Raw genomic sequence first — 17,765 nt, forward strand, 5'->3', positions numbered from 1 at the left:
AAGGTTCTGTTACCTCCCTGATCTCCTTGATCTTGGAGCCACCTTTGCCGATCAGGGACCCACACTGGCTGGCGGGGACCACCAGCCTCAGCGTCACCGGGGGCTTGCTGGTGGCAGGGCTGTTGCTCATAGAGTTAATGATATCCTGGGGAGGGAGAAAGACACGTGTGGGCCTACACAGCATGCCGCATACACGCCAGTGAGTGCAAAGGCCAGGCTCGGTGAGAAAGCACCTGAATGTGCTCCAGAGGCTGGCGGGGCAGGGTTCCTGCCCCCAGGGGCACTGGGGCGGCGGGGGCAGCGAGAGGACAAGTGTGGGGACTCAAGTGTCCCCAGACGGAGGCGCCTGGCACACACACTGTGGCAAACGGCTGAGCGTCCAGAGGAAGGACACAGTGGACGGACTGGTGGACCGCAGAGGCTTGAAGGCCAGTCAGGCTCAGGAGGACAAGCAAGGAGAGGACAGCTGGGTCTGCAGAAGGGGACCCACACGTGCCAATCACTCGCAGACACGCAGGTCGTGGCTGCCGTGGCGCTGCCGTGGACGGGGCGCGACGCAGATCCAGGTGACACCCGGACTCAGGCCCTGCTTTGTCCTCAAGGCTGGGCAGGGCACGAAGGGCCTTGGACAGGCAGGGAGGCGCATTTTGGACAGAAAAACTTAACTCCCTGGCTTGAACACCTTCTGAATAAAAATACCGAATGCATCTCTGAATAACTTTTGGCAAGTTGAACAATATTGGAAACACATGAAAACCTTGATCGAACTCACTGACAGGGCGCATAGACGTGCCACAGACACGCAAGTGTATGCGTGTTTATACGCGTCCACGGGAGAGTCCACGGGTCCCCATGGCCAAGCGCACACGCCAGGGCAGCAGCCGCAGGGCACGGCTGGGGCTCTCGCTCAGGGCCGGGCTCACGGACACGGAGCGTGACGGCTGGCCTGTCACCAGGTGGCCTGCGGCCACGGGAGCCCCCGGGCGGTGAGGAGGTGACGGGGCGAAGGGTTGTGCCTTGCCCCCCGCCGCGGGGTCTCTAGGGACACATCTCACCTCCTCAAACTTGTAGGCGATCATGGCAAAGGCCTTGAAGATGGCGTCGGTGGGGCCTGTGATGGTCACAATTCTTTCCGGGCAGTTTCCCTCAGAGATGTTGATCCTCGCGCCACTCTGGAAGGAGGTGAGCACAGCCCGGACGGGGTTAGAGCCACGGGTGGAACCTGGCTGGGGCTTCCAGGCCTTCTGACAGCCATGTGCAAACCTCCACACTAAACGGGGAGGCCGTCCGGGGCCATCCTTCAGAGCGGGGTCGGCCACCGTGCCCCCTGCCGCCCCTGGGCACAGAAGCCCTGACGCGGGGGCACACACGGCGGAGGGAAGGGGCCTCTGACCCGCCAGGGGTGGCCTGGCCGGGGCTTCCGCGGGACAGGACTGCTGGCCTCGCTCCTCCCCCCCCCGCCCGCAGATGGGACGCCACCGAGTGCCAGCCAGCTCACCTCTTCACGCATCTTTTTCACTGTCTCTCCTTTCTGGAATAAAGATTCAGAAAACAGTCAAGGCGTCGCTCCGAGGTTCCACCGTGGGCGAGAGGCTCTGGCGTGGCAGTACGCGGGGCGCGGATGCCTGCCTCGTGCACCAGCGAGCAGCAGCCCTCACGGTGGGGCTAGAGCCTGACGCTGTGGCTCCCTGAAGCCCCCGCCACAGCCCTGCGAGGGGCCCTTCGGGGAGGGGGGCCGGGGCGCCGGCTGGGCTCCTGCCCCGCAGAGGTCTTCACAGCCCTCATCTTCGTCACAGGCAAAGCAGGGCCAGGCCAGGGCAGGTGCCCCGAGGCTCTCGTGGAAAGACCTGGACCTGGACGCCAGGGGGCCTGGAGACGGTCACAGGCCGACCACGGGAGGCGGTGCCTCACCCCAGCCTCTCCCACATGCTTGAGGCTTCCAAATCCACTCTTGCTTTCCCCGAGGCACGTGTCTTTTATTTTGGAAGGGAGATTCCAGAGAGACCACCACCCACTGGCCAGAGGGGAGACCGCTCTGGAGAATGCCAGTGAATCGTGCTCACTGGGCCCTCACGCCCGGGAAGAAGGACAGGCCGCAGGGCAGCAGGGCGGGCTGCTATGGTGACTGGCCGGGGCCTGGCCAGGACGGGGCCCGGGGACGTCGCCTGCTGGGCTTTCAGAGAATCGCACGGGAGGCCCTGGACCGGCCTCACGGGGACTCAGGATTCCACTGGAATCCTCAGGGCGGGGCACACACCACCACGTGGCACGTCGCCCAGCACAGGCCCGGGGCCCTGGCACCTCCTCTCAGGGACCGCAGCACAGGCAGAGCTCGCTCAGTAGTTACCTTCCCGATGATGCTTCCAACTTCCTACAGGAAAAGAACCACACAAAGTTGATGTCATAGAGCAGCTGCGGGAAAGGCCCGTGATGGACACCGAGACCCGTCCGTGTTGGAGCGAGGACAGGGTGTCAGGACTGTCAGGAAGGAGCGCAGTCGGGCCGCCTGTGTGAGGCCCTGGGTCTGGGGGCTCCCGGGTGCCCGTCTGACCTTGGTTAGACCCAGGCCTTGCCTCTGACAGACACATGGACAAGCAGAAGCCAGCGGCTGGCTCCATACAATTAAGTCAGGAGGCATTTCTATGCTCTTAGGGCCTTAAGAAACCAGGAAAGAAACAGATAAAACACAAAATCTTCCCCAATTTTGTGATGTACAGATAATTAAGCACTGCCACTTGCCTTTTCACGTTTTAAGAAAGGATGAGTACTCTATGTGACCCGACCCGGGCTTCTAACACCACCCCCCACTTATAAGAGTCAGGGTTCCCTGGAGAAATGGCTGGTTCCAGGACCGAGGCAGGCAAAGTGCGAGGGAGTCAGGAGGATACAGGGGCCAGCTTGGGGAGGCTCCCAGTGACCGAGTCAGGGTCAATACGGGCATCAACATGAGTAATGACACAATGGGAATAATCTGAATAAAGCAGCAAACTGAGTCCACGGAGACAGGAATGAATGAGCGGATGAATGAATGTGCTGGAGTCTGACAACAGTGGGGGCCCACTGTGGGGAAGGACCAAAGGACCAGTGTCAGGCCCCTGATGCGAGAGCTCCTGTGACTTTGCCGCCAATGGTGAGGAAACATCAGGAAAGCCTCCCTGAGGAAGGATGGAAGGAGATTCCCCCAGGCTGAAGAGGAGGCGTGTCCGGGATGTGGAGGCCTGAATACCCTGACCCCCCACGCGTCCTGTTGTGAAGGGCAGGGCTGGGGCGACGGGTGGCCCGAACGGGGCCCGAGGTCGGGCGGCTGGGATGCATCAGTGTTGGCGTCCTGACGTGGATGGGACACTGTGCCCTTGTTTGTAGGGAACACACACTCAGGTGTCCAGTGACAGGACATCAGGTCACAAGTACCCTCAAGGGTCTCCAGGAGAAACATGCTTTGGAGCGGGCTGTCACTGCTTTGTAAACCTAAGGTTGCCCAGGGCACACCCTCCCCTGCCTCCCAGCTGGTGGGACGCAGTGGCCTTGGGCTCTGTACCTTCCCATGCATCAGCAGACGGATTGTCAGGGTCACGTTCAGGCCGCCTTCTGAGACCTTCGACTCCATCTTTCTCCCAAAATGCGGCTGGGGGTAGTGGCTCAAGGTGCCGAGGGCGCCGTGAGGAAGGACAGATGGGGCCCAGATGGTGTCACCTGGAAAGAGAAGGCACGGCTGCTGCCGAGAACACCGTCAGTGGCCACCACAGTTCGGGGTGTCCTGGCCTACAAGGGCCTTTGGTCTCTGGAGGGGCGAGGGGGTACGGGTGGGTGGTGGGACAGGTCGAGGGAGGGTGCCGCCCTCGCTCCTGCTCTGGTGACACACCAATGCTCACGGGGGGGCAAAGGCTCCGGGAGGGCGGCCCAGTCAGCCAGAAGGTGCGGTCCTGGGACCCACCCTGCCTGACCTGCTGGGGCTTGGGGCACACGGCAGTGGGGGACACAGGTTGGCGGGGAAACCTGGCAGGGACTGACCCAGGCCCCGCCGCTGACTCATGTGTGACCCCCGGCAGGTCACGCAAGCCCTCTGGCCTCAGCTTCCGCCTCTGCACCGAGGGAAACAGTAACAGCCCTCTCCCCTGGAGAGGAAAAGGGGTCAAGTGAGCCCTGGGATCCTCGCGTGGGTCTGCAGTGTCCGTTCTGTTCTGCTGTTATGTTAGTTCTGTGCAAACCCCATCACATCCGTGCCAGAAGCCCCGCCCTCTGGCTGTGACTCCCCTCGCCCTTAAAAAGCCAGGACATTACAGGTATTGGTGTTTCCTGTGTGCTTAGAGTCAAGGTTCCTTGGTAATCCCCGTCTCTAAAGTGGATCTAGAGTCTATTAACTAAGCTACTGAATGGCTGATGCTTTGGCATTATATTATCATAAAGTCTTTCCAGAAGATGCTTTAGGTATCACTATTCTACATCTAATTTCTGCAGACAATGGGTCCAGCGCTTCATCCCCCCGATATAATTAAGGCTTCACTTTATGATTTACAGGCACTCATGATGACAGTAGGCCTGCAGGGCCCGTGGGAAGAGTGACCAGACTGTCCTGCCGTAGTCCTTCTCAGGGAGGGCCCAGGTTCTCCTCCAGGCTGGACCATAGCGTACCGGGTGGTCTCAGAGACGGGTGCCAGTGAGGATGAGAAATGCGGGTCAGGCGGGCCAGGAGAGGGGCACAGCCAGGGGCGGGGGCAGGACCGGGAAGGGTCTCAGGACAGACGGAGAGGCCTGCAGAACCGGAACCAGGCCGGGCGCTGGAGGCTCTGTGGGCTCACCGGACCTGATGCTCTGCAGGCAGCAGGGGTCCTAGAGGTGGGCCGTTTGGGTGGCCTTCCTGGGGGGGCCACCAGTCAGGGCAGCACACGGAAGCCGGAGAGCCGCCTGCCTGCCTGCACACAGGGGGTCTCGGGGTGCAGGCTGTGGGGATGTCACAGGGTGTGGGGAAGTCGCCGGGCACTGGGGTCCCACAGGTGTCAGGGAGGAGCGAGAATGAGGGCAGGACAGGACACGGGGCACGAGCAGCCCCCATAGGAGGGGGCAGTGGCCCTAGTGTCTGGCATGAGGATGCCACCTGGAGGGCAGAGGGAAAGAGGTCTGGCAGGGGGAGGTTCTGGATGACCTGGGGCCCAGGGGCTCCCAAGAGGGGCACCGGGTAGACCCCGCAGAATAGAGAGTGTCCCACATACACCTGCCCGAGTGCCCACCTGGGAGTAGGCGGGGCTGGCTGGGCCGTGAAGGACGAGGCCGGGGAACTCCGGGTGAACTCGGCCAGCACTCCCCACACACAGCCCCACGCTAGGTCTGAGGCCCTCAGGAACAGAAGTCCTGCGTGTGCCCCCCGCCCGGGCGTCTGGACACCAGCCCTCCGATGTAAGCCATAAGGACGTGAGGCTCCGTCCACACACATGAGAGACCACAAGTTAAGAAAGCAAGACTTCCCTTTAACCTTCTAGGTTTTGGGGGGTACAAAAATATTTTTTTCCTCATCAAAACATTTCCGCTGAAAAATATGCTACAAGGAAAATACAAAAATAAAGCACAGAAACCGCACATTCTCACTCTCTGGGTGATGCGTGCAATCGATGTGTCCATACGACAGCCACTGACACATTTCCACACTCACAAACAGTGTGCTATTCTACCCGTGCAGATGTATCCACAGGTAACTTCAACAACTCTAACCATCAGTCCTAATTATGGATGATAAAACGATGCTTTTGAGCAACATGGATTCTGACACGAAGGCGTAGGGCGTAGCGAAGACAGGTTTTAAGAAGTCTATCTCCACTGTCCAACGTGGAAGCCACTACTGCTTGTGGCTATTCACCCCTGAAACAAGAAGCCCACGAGTCACACGCTACGTGTTGAAGAGATGGCCCCGCGTGGCTGGTGGCTACGCACGGGAGAGCATGGCAGAGGACACTAGCGCCAGGGCACAGCTCTGTTGGACGGCGCGGTGCGTGTGGGTGCGTTGGCAGGTCTGGCTGGGGGCGCCACGGAGGAAAGAGCCCAGACAGGAGAGGAGACGACCCGGCTCAGATGATCCCAGGGGCACCGAAAATACACGGTGCCCCTCCTGCACAGCCTCCCTGCAGCGAGCTGAGGCACCAGCACCAACTGGGCAGATCGTGTGCTGGCCAGGCGGGGACGCACGGCCTCCTTTGTAATTAGAAACATCTCCCGTGTCGGGGGGACAGCGGGGCCCCACGGCCTCCATTACGCAAATGTTTCCAGCCCGCAGTGGAGAAAGTGGGTCAGCGAGGGCCAGCGGGCCTTCAGGCTCCAGGCTGTCGACTGCCATCAGTCACACGGGCCAGTGAGCTGCTGCAGAGGCCAGTGCCTTCCTCTGTCATGTGGCCGACAGTGAGCAGCAGTGCCCTCTGCAGACTGCTGGGGACGAGGAGCAGCCCCCGGTGGTAGTTAAAGTCAACTGCGACTCAGTGCCCTTGACCCTGAAGAACCCACCCTGTGTCAGCGGCCGAGGGACCTGCGCTGGCGGATCCCCCAGGGTCATGACTTCTGGCAGATGGGGGGCCATCCTCTGGCCATCCTGCCGGGCCCTGGGACACCAGTTCATCAGGGGCGGCCCCCCAGAGTGCCCGGGCCTACGCTCATCTCAGGGGCCACCCCTGCAGCAGAGTCCAGGGGCAGTACTGTGGGCTGCCCCTGAGTGCACAGCAGCGCTCAGGTCACACTCACCCGAAACCAAATTGACGGGAAATCTGCCAGAAAAAAATCTCTTTGTGTGACTCACTCGTCCCCACACGTGGCGTTCCAGAAGGCAGATCTCTTGTGCCAGCAAGGACCCCACCTTGTGTTCTGTGCATGCTGGGAACTTAGTATATTTGTAATCCACCTAGTGGGAGGGAGAGGAGACACAGGCACGGTCCCCTGCAGGGCCGAGGGCCGAGGAAGGACCCTCCCCTTCTTTCCCGGCTGAACCGGCCGGAGGAAGCCGGTCGGGTTGCCTGTGCTGACACCGTCCGCAGATGTGCCTTGGCTGAAACAGCCCACGCCTGACCCCCACAGCCAGGCACAGCCGACGTGAGCCACCATGGCACGTCTGACCCAGCCAGCCTTCCCAGTCATCCGTCTGTTTGTCTCTGCGCTCCTGCATTCCAGCTACAGGCCCAAACCTGGGGGTTCAGTATCTCCCCTCTCTGGCCCTCGTCGCATTCATTAACAAATCCCAACACACGGATGCAGAGTTAATGAATTCATCTTTGCTAGTTTCTTAGGGAAAAGCCTGATGCCATCAGTTTAAAACCTTAGTTCTTACCTAATATAGGTGTCTAGTTCTATAAAATTTCTCTCTGCATGTGGCTTTAGCAGCATCCCACCGATTTTGATATTCGTGCTTTTTTCACTCATTTCAAAATACTTTCAAATTTCTTCTTATTTCTTTTTTGATTCATGGGAAATTGTGAAGTATGTTACTGAATTTTCAAATACTTGGAGATATTCTAGAATATCTTTCTCTTGTTGATCTCTAGTTAAACCTGTTATGGTTAGAAAACACACCTATGACACCTGAGATCCTTTCTGTGTACTAAGACCTGCTTATGGACCGACCATGGTCTGTCCTGGTAAACGTGCACTCTTGTGTTGGGGGGAGCGTTCTCGAAGCCCGGGGTAGCACCGCCAGTCCTCCGTGGTCCTGTCCCGTCCTGGGGGCGCCGGGGACGCGCCTCCTTCCTGCACCCCAAGCTCTGTCATCAGCATTGCACGGTCTAGTGCCGTGGCCTTCGGTGGATGGACTGACAGACTCCTTTGTCATTGTGAGACATTTCTTTATGTCCGGCCATGTTCTCAGCTCTGAAATTTTGTCTGTTATTAGTGTAGTGACCCAGCTTTCTTCTGATTGGTGTAGCATGGCGTATCTCCTTCCATCTTTTATTTTTAACCTATTTGTGTCTTTACATTTAAAGTGAGTTTCTTGCAGGCAGTTGAACCTTGCCTTCTTATCTTATTCGACAATCTCTGCTTTTTAACTAGGGGTGTTTTGACCATTGACAGTGACTGTTGAGGTGGTCGAGTTTGAAGCCATCATTCTACCATTTGTTTTCTATTTTTACCGTCTGTTCTCTGTTCCCCCACTTCTTTTTTTTATTAAATTTATTTATTTATTTTGAGAGGGAGAGTGCAAGTGGGAGAGAGGCAGAGAGAGAGAGAATCCCAAGTAGGCTCCACACTGTCAGCACAGAGCCCTGTGCGGGGCTTGAACTCATGAACGGTGAGATCACGACCTAAGCCGAAATCAAGAGTCAGGTGCTTAACTGACTGAGCGACCCAGTCGCCCCTGTTTCCCCATTTCTATTGTTTTTTTCCTCTGCCATCTTTGGAATGAATCGCATACGTTTCATGATTCCACTTTTACCTCCTTTGTTCACTTCTTAGTTACAACTCTCTGTTTCGTTACCTTAGCGGTTGTTTTGGGGCTGACACTGCTCATGTTTAATTCATCACAGTGCAGTCCAACTGCCACTTAGTGGTGTGTAAAGACCTCACGTGGGTTGGTAACTGTGCCTCTGTCTCCCCTCTTGTCCTCTGCACCGTCGCTGTGGCATACTTTGGTTCTCCTAGGTTATAAACCAACATTACAATTTCTCATGTAAACACTCAATTATCTTCTAAAAGAACTTAGAGGCAGATGCCTGGGGGACTCAGTCCGTTAAGCCTCTGATGCTTGATTTCAGCTCAGGTCATGATCTCACGGTTCGTGGGATCGACTTCTGTGTTGGGCTCCGTGCTCGTAACATGGAGCCTGCTTGGGATTCTCCCTCCTCTCAAAATAAAAAACATTAAAAAGAGGGATTTAGAGGATAAGAAAAGAACAACTTCATACTTACCCATGTGATGCCCATCCCTTGGTGTAGACTCAGATTTCTAGCTGCTACCATTTTTCTTCTACGTGAAGCATTTCCCTTAATAATTCTTAATAATTTTTGTAGCGCGAGCGTGCTGGTGGTCATGTTGAGTCTGTTTCCGTAGGTGTGGATGGCATGCGTCACTGTCACTCGGCGTGAAGGAGTCTCACCCGCCCAGAGCCCTGGGGCCGTGGCGCTCTCTCCGGGCCCAACGCCCTGCCTAGGCTGCTGGCGGGGAGAAGCCCACCGCTCCCTCTTCCTTTCTCCCTCTGTCACATGCCCTCTTCCACAGCACACTTAGGGGCTTCTCGTAATCGCTGGCTTTGAACGGTTCACTCGCCACGTGCCTTCTGGTGGTCTCCGTTGCTCGTTCACACTCCTGGCCCTGCCTCTCCCCCACTTCCAGGGCCCCCAAACGCATGTCTGTTGGCCGCTTGAAGTTGAGCCAAGCTCACCGATGCTCTGTTCACTTCCTCCTGCCCTCTGTCTGTGTCTCACGTGGACAGGTTCTACTTCTGTCCGGGAGTTTACTCATCTTCTGCTCTGCAGCTCCCACTCTGTGGCTAAACCCACCCAGGGCACTTTCCATCTCAGATCCTGGACTTTTCACCCCAGAAACTCAACCTGCGTCCTTTGTCGTGTCTTCCACGTCCCCATTTAACGCACTTGACCCTTTGCTTCTTGAACATGCGGTTTAGTTTTGATAATGGCTTCAATGTCCACGTCCTGCAGGTGTACAACTGTCACCGCCGAGTCTAGGTCAGGGAGGGGAACACCGAGCGGGGGGAGCACAGACCACCGCTGGCTGTGACGAGAGCTCTTTCTCCGCGGCTCAGCGGACAGGTGCTCTGCGGGCCTCGGTCGGACCTGGTCTCCTGGGGCTGCACGGCCAGCCAGCCGGGAACCAGGGACACGGGAGAGCTGCCTCACGGGAGCCCGTAGACCGAGCCACCTCTTCCAGCTCCGCCGCTCTCTCCGTCCCGTGTGTGGGCACACGGCCGGGGTGCGAGGGCAGAAACGGTTTGATCTGTAATCGACAGTCCGGATCTGAAACTCCCCGGCTTCCAAGCGCACGGGAGACAGAAATCCATCCCAAACTGCTTTGTGCGGCCGGTCTGGGGACGCTGCTGGCGGGAATCCTGGAACCCACATTAAAGGAAGCTGCGGGTGAGGCTGGGCTGCAGGAGCAAGAACTGGCGATGGGAGGCCACGGCGTGCTCCATTCGCTCCCGTGGGGAAAGCCTGGAGGCGAGGCCCCCGCGAAGGCTCCAGACACACACAGCTCGTGTCTCCTGCCTCCAGGCAGGGACAGACCGCTCCCGGAGTCCCGGACTCCGGCAGCCCGGCGTGGATCGCGGGCCGGGGGCTGAGATGCCGGGTCACGTGGCCCGGACTCTGCACGGGACCCGCCGCTCCGTGTGGAGCGCCTCCAGGGTAAGTGGGCCCCCTGGTTGGAGCTGGCCTCACTCACTCAGCAGCCTTCGTGTGCGGCATCTGTCGTAAGGGCACCCCGCTCTTCAAAGGTGCTCGCCCTTCAGTGCCAGGCCGGGGAGAATCTGGGGACGAGGCCGAGGGTCGTGATACTGTCGTGCTCTGTGTCCGGGCGAGCCCTGCGGGCACTGAATGGCTCTTCCCTCATCAGGCCCAGGAGCACTCCCACAGCACGTATCTGTGGCCGTGAAGTAGCACCACCTGCACCGTGGGAGAGGGGGCGGCCGTGACCGGGCTGCTTGCTGGCAGTCGTGAGGCCAGCGAACAGCACCAGGTCCGTGGGCGCTGCTGCAGGGGTGGGGCTAGGGGTGCCGGGAGGTCAGGGGAGGGGCTGATGCGACACTGGGGGAGCAGGTTGAGTCCCCACGCTGCCACGCTGCCTGTGGGGACTGCTGGGTCGGCCCACGCTAAGGACTTTCTGCTCCTCGGCTCCCGTGCGGGCCAGTCTGCAGCCAGAGGGGCCCCCTGAGTGGGGCTCCCGGGAAGCCAGACTCCCAGCTCCCCACCTGCATGGCTGGAGCGCGTCTTGGCAGGGGAGGCACGAGGAGGGAGGTGAACAGGAAAGTCCTCACAATTGCTAAACCGACCCCGGGCTCTGTGTCACGTGATGACTTCTCTCTAGTCAAGGGGAACACAAAGCAGAAGGTGTTGGTATCTGTGCTGAGGCCCGGGCAGCCCAGGGGCTCGTGCTCCGCGGCCCGCAGCCCCTCACAGCTTCCCTGGCAGCACTCACTTTGTCTGCAAAGATGGAGCGGACCCAGGTGGGGACACGCAGGAAGCAAACGTGCCAGGGTCACCCGATGTGCACACGTGACAGTCATCCGTGTATAGATTCTGTCCGCATGCGATGCAGTCATTAACATTTCCCTTTAAATCCAGGACGGCTTTAGGAAGTCAGCCGCGGTCTGTACTCAGGAGGCCGGCAGATGCCGACAGTACACGGGGTGCTGACGCTGAGCGAGCATCAGCAACAGGGAAGGTGCCCGGGAATGCTCGCTGAGGGCCCTTCCCTGGAGGCCTGCTCCCCAGCCACACAGCCCGCCCACTGTCCTCTGCACGGACACGCTGCGTGTGCACAGCACGAGAGCCGGGCCGTTGGGATGGCACCCCCACGGGGGGAGCTCTGGCCTGCTGGCCCCTGGAGCCCTCCTCTGTCCTCTGGCTGGACCTGTCCTTGCTGGTTGGCACCTGCTGATGCCTCTACTTCTGACACTCTATGAGGTAAAGGACTTGCCTGGGGCATGTTGACAGGCGGGGCCCACACAGCCGGCCCCAGCATCCGTGCTCTTGACAGAAATGCCTTAAAGAGGGGTGGCAAGGCATCTTGCCTCCGGGAAGACGGAGCACAGCACCTTCCCCTAATGACAACGAAAACTCTGGATATTACGTATAGAGCGAACACAGGAAGATCCCGAAAAGTTGAGAGAAAGAGACAGCAGCACACCGGCGGGCCACAGAGTGACATGGTGCTGAATTTCCGGCTTTCTCTTTGCATCTTGACCTCAGACTTGGGGGAGGAGACCAGCAACCTGGAAACACCAATGGACACAGTCCAAAAAAAAGCATCAACAAAGCCCACTGCCTCCAGCAAAAGGACCAGAAAAGACAGCCCAGCAAGAATGAATACTTGAGACAATAATGACTCCGCTCCAGCAGCCCTACCAATGCCAGCAGAGGCTGAGTGGGGGGCCTCACCAGGCCGGAACGATGCTCTCTAATACCATACTGGGTGTCAGCAGAGGGGCAGGGGAGCAGGGACCTCATCCCCGCCAGGCAGTAACAGGCCGCTCTACCCCGTGGTGCCCTGGCCAAGGAGGTGTCAGCGGAGGCCCAGTGGGGAGCTACGACTCTCACCCACCACAAGTAATGGGAGGCTCCTCAATCTCCAGGTACCAACAGAGGGGCGCCTGCACCCCCACGCCCTCCTGTAAGTAATGAGGCAGCACCCTTCCGTTTCCTTGCCGGAGTAGTGTCGAAGGCAACCAGGGGAAACAGGAGGTTTGAGTAATAGTCAGGTTCGTGACATAATATCCAAAATATCTAGGTTTCACACCAAGAACCAGAGAGATCTCAAGCTAAATGAAAGATGATCAGCAGACACCAACACTGAGATGACAGATGTTAGAACTGTCTGACAAAATTCCAAAGCAGTCATGATAAAAATGCTTCAAAAAGCAATTAAGAATATTTTTAATCAAATGAAAAAAATATAAAGTCTCAGCAGAGAAACAAAATTCTCACCAAAAAAAAAAAAAAAAAAAAAAAGAAGATATAAAGAACTAAATAGAAATGACAGTACTGAAAAATACAGTAAAGGAATGAAGGGGTCCAAGGAAAGAACCAGTGAACTGTGAGAATAATTTTCATCTGAATAATAGAGTGAAAATAGACTTGAAAAAAAGAGAACTGGGGTGCCTTATCTGCCATAAGTTGCAGATATAATGTAGTATCTGGAGCAACCTGTAAAAGGCTACACAAAGAGGTATACTCAAAAACACTATCAATAAACCAAGATGGAATTAAAAAAGAAATTCAGAAACCCACAGGAAGGCAGGAAATAAGAAAACAAACAAAACACAGACAGAAAAAACCAGAAAACAAAATATAAAACGGCAGGGGCACCTGGGTGGCTCATTTGGTCGAGCATCTGACTTTGGCTCAGGTTATGAGCTCCTGGTTCATGAGTTCAATCCTTACACTGGGCTCTCTGCTGCCAGCGCAGAACTTGCTTCAGATCCTATGTTCTCTCTCTCTGCCCCTCCCCTGCACTATCTTGCTCTGTCTCAAAAGTAAATAAACATTTAAAAAAAATAAATAAAATGGCAAGTTTAAGCCCTAACATCCCCCAAATTATACGAAATATAGTCTAAATACACCAATTAAAAACAGACAATGGCAGAGTAGATTAAGAAATGCGACTCAGTCATATGCTGCCTATAAGAAACTCACTTCAAACAGGGCAATATAAGTAGATTGAAATAAAAAATCATGGAAAAAGTTGTGTCATGTAACCATTAATCAAAAGAAAGCAGGGGCGGTTATATTAATAGCAGATAATAAGAAGGGTTGGCAAGGATGTGAAGAAAAGGGAACCCGTGCACTGTTGGTGGGAACGTAATTGGTGCAGCCACTGTGGAAAACGGTACGAAGCTTCCTCCAAAAATTAAAAGTAGAAATACCATGTGATCCAATAATTCCACTTCTGAGTATCTGAAGAAAATAAGAACAGCCATTCAAAGAGATATATGCGCCCCCAGGCTTATTGCAGCATTATTTACAATAGTCAAGACACGGAAGGAAGCCGAGCGTCCACTGATGGATACACGGATGAAAAAGATGCGGTATACGTACACCGTGGGATATTACTCAGCAATACGAAAGAATGAAATCTAGTCATTTGTGACAATATGGATGGACCCTGAGAGTATTACGTTAAGTGAAATAGTCAGAGAAAAACAAATACTGTATGACTTCATGTATATGTGGAATCTAAAAAACAAGACAAACAAACAAAATAATGAAGAAATAAATTCATACATACAGGAAACAAATTGTCAGTTACCAGAGAGGGGAGGGCTGGAGGGGGGGAACCAAACTAAGGGAAGGAGATTAAGAGGTACACTCTTCCAGTTATAAAATAGATAAGCCAAGGGGATGTAAAGTATAGCATAGGGAGTATGGTCAGTAACATTGTAAAAATGGCATGGTGACTAATCATGTGGATAATTTTGTAACATACAGAAATCTTAAATCCAAAAAAATGTAAACCTATTCATCAAATTAAGTATTAAAACGATTATGTACACCTGAACCTAATAAGATATTATATCTAAACTACACTTCAATCAAAAATAGACTTCAAAGCATCAAAAATTATCAGAGACAGGGACATTATAAAATGATAAAAGGATCAATCCACGAGGAAGCAATAGCAACCCTAAATGTGTAAAAATCAAATACCAGAGCTGTAAAATATACGAAACAAAAACTGATAGAACAAAAAGGAAAAATATACATATCCACAATTAGAGCTGAAGATTTCACTACTCTATCTCAACAATGGAAAGAACCAGGCATAAAACCAGCAGGGATAGAGAAGAACTCACAGCACCATCAATCGGTAGGACCTAGTCAACATTTATAGAACACCGTCTCTGACAACAGAAGAATACACGTTCTTTTCAAGCACCCACAGAAAATATACTAACACGGTATTTGTTCACTATAAACAGTTTGTTCACCATAAAACAAACCTCAACAAGTTGAAAATAATTAAAATCATTTAGTGTGTGCTCTGATCACAACTGACTCAAACTAGAAATCAGTAACAGAAAGATAGCAGGAAAATCTTGAAGTACCTGGGAACTAAAACAACGCACATCCAAATACTCCTTGGGAAAAAAGAGGAAATCTCAAGGATCATAAAAAAAAAATACATTGACCTGAATGAAAATAAAAATAATCACACCAAAAATCGTGGGACACAACGGAAGCAGTGCCTACAAGAAAGCTTGTGGCACAAAATACATACATTGGAAAAGAGAAAAAAAAGCTCAAATCAATAATCTAAGCTCTAATTTTAAGACTCTAGAGAAAGAAGAACAAAGTAGATACAAGCAAACAGAAGGAGGGAAGAAAGAAATCACTGAAATTATAAACAGAAAAATTAAAGAAAATCAATGAAATCAAGAGCTGATTCTTTGAAAAGATCAATGAAATTGACAGACTTATACAAAGAGTGACAAAGAAGAAAAAAGTTAGACAAAATAATACAAAGAATGAAACAGCAGCTATCACAAAGAGCCTGGTAGACATCAGAGGGATAAGGGATACTAAGAACAACTCGACACACATAAATTGACTTAGACAAACTGACCTCTTTCTGGAAAAAGACAAACTACCCCAAATCATTCCATATGAAATAGACAATTTGCATAGCCCTACATTAGTATTATGAAATTGAATTCATAGTTTTACAACTCCAAAAAGAAATCTCCAGGCCCAGATGGTTTCACTGCAGAATTCTACCAATAGTTTTATTTATTTATTAAAAAAAATTTTTTTTTAAGTTTATTTATTTTTGAGACAGAGAGAGACAGAGCATGAACAGGGGACGGGCAGAGAGAGAGGGAGACACGGAATCTGAAACAGGCTCCAGGCTCTGAGCTGTCAGCACAGAGTCTGACGCGGGGCTCGAACTCATGGACTGCAAGATCATGACCTGAGCCGAAGTCGGATGCTTAACTGACTGAGCCCCCCAGGCGCCCCTCTACCAATAGTTTTAAGAAGAATTAACACCAATTCTATATAATCTCCTTCAGAAAATAGAAGAAAAAAAGGAACATTTTATGAAACTACTATTACCCTGGTACAAAAATCAAAGTGTACAAGAGAAAACAAAAACTGGCCTCAAGAATATAGGTCAAAAATCCTTTAAAAACATTAGCAAATAGAATTCAGCAAAATATAAGAATTATACTCTATGGCCATTCTTCTAGTGATGTAAGACTGCTTTACTGTTTGAAAATCAATTAATGTAATTGATCATATTAATAGACTAAAGAAGAATACTGCATGATCATATCAATGCATACAGAAAAGCATGTGACAAAATTCAACACTCATTCATTATAATAACTCTCAGGGGAAAAGCAGCAATAGGAGGGAACTTCCTTAACTTGATAAAGAGCATCTACAAATGCCCACGTCTAACATCACACTTAGGGCTGAACTTTTCCCCCTGAAGACAAGGAACAAGGCAAGGACGTCACCTCTCACCACTGTGATTCAACATAACGCTGGAGCTCTAGCCAGTATGACAAGGCAGGAAAAGGAAATAACAGGCACAGTGATGAGAAGGGAAAAAACCAAATTGTCCCTATTTGTAGATGACATGAAATGCTTATGTATAAACCTAACAAAACATGTGTAGGACCTTCATGATGAAAAGTACAAAATGTTGATGAAAGAAATGAAAGATCTAAATAAATGGAGAGACGTACCATGTTCATGAACTGTGATTCCTCACAGTAAGGATGTCAATTCTCTCCAAGTTAATATACAATTTCAACATAATTCTTTTTTTTTAATGTTTATTTATTTTTGAGACAGAGAGAGACAAAGCACGAGCAGGGGAAGGGCAGAAAGAGAGAGAGAGAGGGAGACATGGAATCCAAAACAGGCTTCAGGCTCTGAGCTGTCAGCACAAAACCTGACACAGGGTTTGAACCCACAAACCGTGAGATCATGACCTGAGCCAAAGTCGGACGCTCAACGGACTGAGCCACCCAAGCGCCCCAGTTCTAACACAATTCTTATCAAAATTCCAGCAATAATTTCATGGAGATAGATAAGATTATCGTAATAGTTATATGAAAAAGCAAAGGAACTGGAACAGCTAACACAATTTTGACAAAGAAAAAATAAAGTGGAAGGAATCAGTCTCCCCAATTTTAAGACTTACTATTCGGTGGGGCACCTGGGTGGCTCAGTCAGTTAAGCGTCTGACTTCAGCTCAGGTCACGATCTCGAAGTTCACGAGTTCGAGCCCCGCGTCGGGCCCCGCGCAGACAGCTCGGAGCCTGGAGCCTGCTTCGGATTCTGTGTCTCCTTCTCTCTCTGCCCCTCCCCCACTTGTGCTCTGTCCTTCTCTGTCTCTCAAAAATAAATAAGTGTAAAAAAAATTTTTTTTAAAAGACTTACTATTCAGCTACTGTAATCAAGACTGTCTGGTACTGGCAGAGGGAGAGACACACAGATCAATGGAACAGCCAGAGAACCCAGAAATAGACTCACACAATTATGCTTGACTGAGTTTTGACAGATGTAATAAGTAACAGTTCAAGGTGGGAAAGATAGCTTTTTCAACAAATGGTGCTGGAGCAATCGGATGTCCTTAGGCAATAATAATAATAATAATAATAATCTTTGACCTAAACTTCATACCTTATACAGAAACTAACTCAAAATGGACCACAGACTTATGTGTAAAATGTAAAGCTACGAAATTTCTGGGGGAAAAAAAGAAAAAATTCTAAAACATCCAGAGCAAGTCAGAATTCTTGGATTTGACACTAAAATCATTATATTCAAAAGGAAAAACTGATAAATCAGGCATTCCAGGAGTAAAAACCTTTGCTTTGCAAAAAAACAAAACAAAACAAAACAAAAACATATTAAGAGGATGAAAAGGCAAGCCATAGATAGACTGGGAGAAAATATTTGCAAACCACATTTCTGACAAAGAACTAGTTTCTAAAATATACTAAGAGTGATCACACTAAATAGCAAAAACTCTAAATCCAATTAGAAAATGGGCAAAAGCTATGGTTATTTCACCAAAGAGAACATATAGATTTATAGATATAGAGGTGAAGATAGAGA

At 52.0% G+C, this 17,765-nt stretch overlaps 1 protein-coding gene across 15 annotated transcripts in view; it reads right to left on the bottom strand.

Moving 5' to 3' along the window:
* PCBP3 (poly(rC) binding protein 3) overlaps window positions 1-17,765 on the bottom strand; it is a 268,457-nt gene that overhangs the window by 26,262 nt on the left and 224,430 nt on the right. For all 15 annotated transcript variants that reach the window (XM_040483713.1, XM_040483721.1, XM_040483712.1 and 12 more), the window contains 5 exons: window positions 3,539-3,693; window positions 2,348-2,371; window positions 1,499-1,531; window positions 1,056-1,172; window positions 14-145 (listed from right to left, as the gene is read on the bottom strand). In XM_040483713.1, the coding sequence (XP_040339647.1) occupies window positions 14-145; window positions 1,056-1,172; window positions 1,499-1,531; window positions 2,348-2,371; window positions 3,539-3,693 (461 nt within the window). Of the gene's footprint in view, window positions 1-13; window positions 146-1,055; window positions 1,173-1,498; window positions 1,532-2,347; window positions 2,372-3,538; window positions 3,694-17,765 lie in introns of those variants that run through there.

The sequence above is a fragment of the Herpailurus yagouaroundi genome, unplaced genomic scaffold (genome assembly GCF_014898765.1).
Source record: "Herpailurus yagouaroundi ecotype Mexico unplaced genomic scaffold, PumYag 162, whole genome shotgun sequence".
In the NCBI taxonomy this organism is placed as follows: domain Eukaryota; kingdom Metazoa; phylum Chordata; class Mammalia; order Carnivora; family Felidae; genus Herpailurus; species Herpailurus yagouaroundi.